General features: G+C 39.7%; 1 protein-coding gene and 2 non-coding genes across 3 annotated transcripts; all 3 read right to left on the bottom strand.

Annotated features, from left to right (window-relative positions):
• Positions 1-358: 358 nt before the first annotated feature.
• On the bottom strand, positions 359-2,075 carry LOC121964935 (E3 ubiquitin-protein ligase RNF186-like; the record flags this gene model as incomplete). The annotated part of the gene is made up of 2 exons (XM_042515113.1): positions 1,865-2,075; positions 359-857 (listed from the first exon to the last, which is right to left on the bottom strand). A coding segment is annotated over exon 2 (347 nt), but the record flags the coding sequence as incomplete, so codon positions are not given.
• Positions 2,076-2,300: 225 nt separating this feature from the next.
• On the bottom strand, positions 2,301-2,372 carry trnap-ugg. Its single transcript has one exon. It is a non-coding gene; the product is annotated as a tRNA-Pro (tRNA).
• A 434-nt stretch (positions 2,373-2,806) lies between these two features.
• Positions 2,807-2,878, bottom strand: trnap-cgg. Its single transcript has one exon. It is a non-coding gene; the product is annotated as a tRNA-Pro (tRNA).
• Positions 2,879-4,067: the final 1,189 nt, after the last annotated feature.

Genomic DNA, 4,067 nt, shown 5'->3' with positions numbered 1-4,067 from the left:
TTAATATATTTATTAGGTCATTTCCTGGTGTATTTTTGTTTTTTATTTGCCTTTTTTGAGATAATTTTTGGTCATTTTCTTTCTTCTAACTTTTTAGTATTTTTTTGTGCTAGTTTTTGGGTAATTTCTCGTTAAAATGCTGATTGCCCTCTATCCATGTTTTTGTAATCAATCAAGCTAATTTGCTCTGGTTTCAAGCGGTTAAACAAAAAATTGAAAATCATGTGAAACAAGGTCAAAGGTCACAAAGGTTTTTTTTTGCAGACAGTCATAAAACTTCCTGTAAACAAGAAAAGCAAATCAGTATTTCTGCGTGTGTAATGTGCATGTTTGTGTCTGCTCTCACTGTTAAACTCACTCTGCCTGCAGCGAGGGTTGTTTGGTCTCCGTCCCCTCCTCCTCAGCTGCTCCCTTCAGTCCGTCGTCGTCCTCCTCCTCCTCTTCGGCCTCCACGTCCTCCGGTATCTGCTCCCACAGCCTGCTGTCGACCCACAGGGCCTCCTGCAGGCTGAGGCCGTGCCCTACGCAGGTGACCCGGCGACACAGAGGGCAGCCCACGGTGAGCAGCCCGCTGCTGGACCGAGACATCGTCTCCAGGCACGGCTCGCAGAAGGTGTGTCTGCAGTGCAGCACCCGCGGGATCCTGTCCATCCGGGTGAAGGGCAGGAGGCAGACGCTGCACTCGCCGTCCTCACACAGAACCATGGTCGGGCTGAACCGGTGGACCGCGGGGCGTCACTGGGAGGATCAGAGTTACTGGGTGATCTGTCCTGATAAAAACCGCTCGACTGTCCGGTGACTGACGTTCAGGCCTTGTTGAAGGAGGCCGCTGCTGCAGGTTCCCAGTTTGCTTCTCTCTGTTAAATAATAGATTTGCAAATAGTTATTAAATCAAGAACTATTTAATAAAAAGTTAACTGCCAAACAAGTTAGTTAAAGTTAAGTTAAACCATTTTTTCTTGAAAATCATCTAAATTGCACCACGTATCATAGTCAGAAACTGTAAAAACAGAAACTAATGATGGATTTTCATATTTCTTTGGACACATAATGTATGAGAAAAGCTTCTATCAGAAAATACACACACACACGAGAAAACCTAAATATTAGCCTAAAATAGGGATATTTACTCTACAATTTATTTAAAATTTAGCAAATAAATAAATGAGTTTTTTTAAAAAAAATAAAAAAAAAAGAGTTTATCTTGTGACTTTTAACTTTCAAATATCAAAGTGTGGATTTTTAAAATATAATATAATATATTCATGATGGAGGGAGAATCATGCATTTTCTGCCAGTCACTCAGGCAGGCTCAGGGAAACATATTTGAAAAAATAAATAATTAATTAAATAAAAAACAACAACACCCAGCCAGCCCTCTCCTCTAATGAATAAAGAGCAGTCCCTTACAAGGAACTTGCCTTTGTGTTTGATTCACACAAACATCAAAAGAAAATAAAAATAAAGGCAAAATACTTCAAAAGTCAAGAACTTAAATATAGAATAGAAAAATTGCAATAAAAATCTAAAAGTACAGTCAGACATTCAAAACATAGATGTGCTACTTTATAAAATTATAACCATTTTTATAGCAGTATTATTTACAGATTTAAAATTGAAAATGTCGTATTTATTTTAACTTTTAACTGATATGTTTCTAGAAAAGCTTAAATAAAACGTATTCAGGCGTTATGGTTAAGAGTCACATGTATATTAAGAGAAACAGTCAAGACTGCGTAATGACAATAAAGAAAAGTGGAAAAACACTGAGAATAATTGCAATAACCTAATAAACAACATTCACTACTGATAGAGAACAGGTTTAATAAAGGCAATAATAAAAATGTGTGTGATGTGTACTTACAGTGCAGGTGAAGCGCCTCTAATATCGCGGCTCCCGGAGTATTGTCCCTGTGGTGCTGCACAGCCTCTCTGCGGTGAATGAGAGCCGGGCTCGTCTGCCGCCTGTTAGGAGTGTCTGGTGTGTTTGTGGGGGCGGAACAGAAACGTCCGTCTCTCTTCTCACGGCCCCAAAAACCCTCAGAGCAGCACAACAGCTGTGGAGGCAGAGCTGCGGAGGCGCTCTTTGTTCAGTGTGTGACGGAGGGCAGGTGGACAAACGCGTCCGGCCAGTTTGGTGAGGAGGGGAGGGAGGCTGCAGAGATAAACGGTGATAACTGATCTACGTCTCTGCCAGTCAATGCAAAACCTGATGTCCGTTATTGTGGATTTGAATATATTGAAATGAAGTTATAAATAGACGCGTAAACATATTCTTAACACAAGACAGGAAAAAACATGGGCTCGTCCGGGATTTGAACCCGGGACCTCTCGCACCCAAAGCGAGAATCATACCCCTAGACCAACGAGCCACACGTACTGACAGCGACCAGACCGATAATAATACACATCAGTAACTGGCTGCTGTTTCTGGATTCAAATGATCATTTGTGTGTGCTATATATGACTTCATAATTGGCATTTTCTGAGCTATAACTACTTTATTGTATATAGACTAACCCGTAACACCGATGTAGGCTTTCTCTTAGGATAGCACACTGTTAAATGTTGGAACAGCTAATGATAGCTGATAGCTACCAGAGAACAAAACGTCTGGTGTTTGGAGGGAAACCTTATGGGCTTAAAAAAAAATAGTCTATTAACTCTTTCATGTAGTTTTGTGCGTCTTTGAAAATAGATTAAAGCCGATGTTTTACAAAAGTGCTATCTGTAAATGTCAACCTTACCACATTACTAAAAATAGCTGTTGTTTAGGAGGCTACGTTTGCCACCGCTTTCAAAAGATGGGCTCGTCCGGGATTTGAACCCGGGACCTCTCGCACCCGAAGCGAGAATCATACCCCTAGACCAACGAGCCACGTGTTCACGAAGGAGGATACCAAAATCTTTATAGCGTCAACTGCACCGGACTTGAGCTCGCTGCTGCATAATGATAGTATCATTTCATTGCGCACAGCTATAGTTTTATTTATTATATATCGGTTCCCTAATCACAGCTACCCAAATATCACTTTGGACCCTGACTATCTAAGAAAGGACTGTGAATATAAACTTCATTACGGTGTGACGAATGTTAAACGGTTGAATTGCAGCGTTATGTAATTTAAAGCGCTAGATACTTGGATTAATGTTCTAATTTGGTTGTATTGCAATAGTTGCGCGGTATAAAAATAATTTTAGCCATAACGTTACCTGCATGCACAGCCCCATGATCTCACCCAACACTTTGGACGTAAAGTACAGCGTGATGAGGTCACAGATTGTGGGCGGGGTTACCGCCTTACTTCAGGAAATCCATTGTAACTAATCAAAACAAAAAGTGGTCACACGTTTGTGAAATTAGCTTAAGTTAGCCACTAACGTTTGCTAGCAATGTTAGAAACTTTAAAGATGTCTTTACAGCACCCAGACTTTGACACAACCAAAACTAAATCGATATAATGTCAACGTAAGTTGCTTAATTTCAGCTAAAGCAACTTTTCTGGCGTCGTTGCAGTTTAGTTTTAGCTAGTAACGGCGATGCTGTCAAAGGGTTGCTAGGTTGGTTAACTTAGCGAGAAGCTAACTTGAGACAAGTTAAAGTTAGTTTAAGTTATCTACAAGACTTTATAAACGCTGACAGTTTCACTTCCAACAGATGGAGGCTTCTCTGGGATCTCTGCAGAATCCTGATTTAAGGTAAAATCAACTTTGGCTAAAGTAGATAACTAGAGTTATTAGCTGCTTAAGTCATTCAACTCAACAGGCTTATATTTGGGACAGACGTCTATATGGGACGGGTTTTTAATTTCTTTACACTAAACTGTTGCTCAGCAAAAATGGAAATACAGTCAAATTATTTCTTTAACCTTTAAAACGTAGGCAAATTGGCTGTTTACCCCCAAAAAACACGAGAAGAAGGTAATATACAACAAAGAAGAAATGACCCAGAAGTTAGCAAGAAATCTGTGAAAAGTTCAAAAAATTACCTGAAAATTTGGCAAAGAAAAATTAAAAAATAAGACAGAATAAAATGAGAAAGTAAGACAAACAAACAAACAAACAAA

Source organism: Plectropomus leopardus, unplaced genomic scaffold (genome assembly GCF_008729295.1).
Source record: "Plectropomus leopardus isolate mb unplaced genomic scaffold, YSFRI_Pleo_2.0 unplaced_scaffold17818, whole genome shotgun sequence".
Classification (NCBI taxonomy): Eukaryota; Metazoa; Chordata; class Actinopteri; order Perciformes; family Serranidae; genus Plectropomus; species Plectropomus leopardus.
This window is presented reverse-complemented; position numbering and strand designations above follow the sequence as displayed.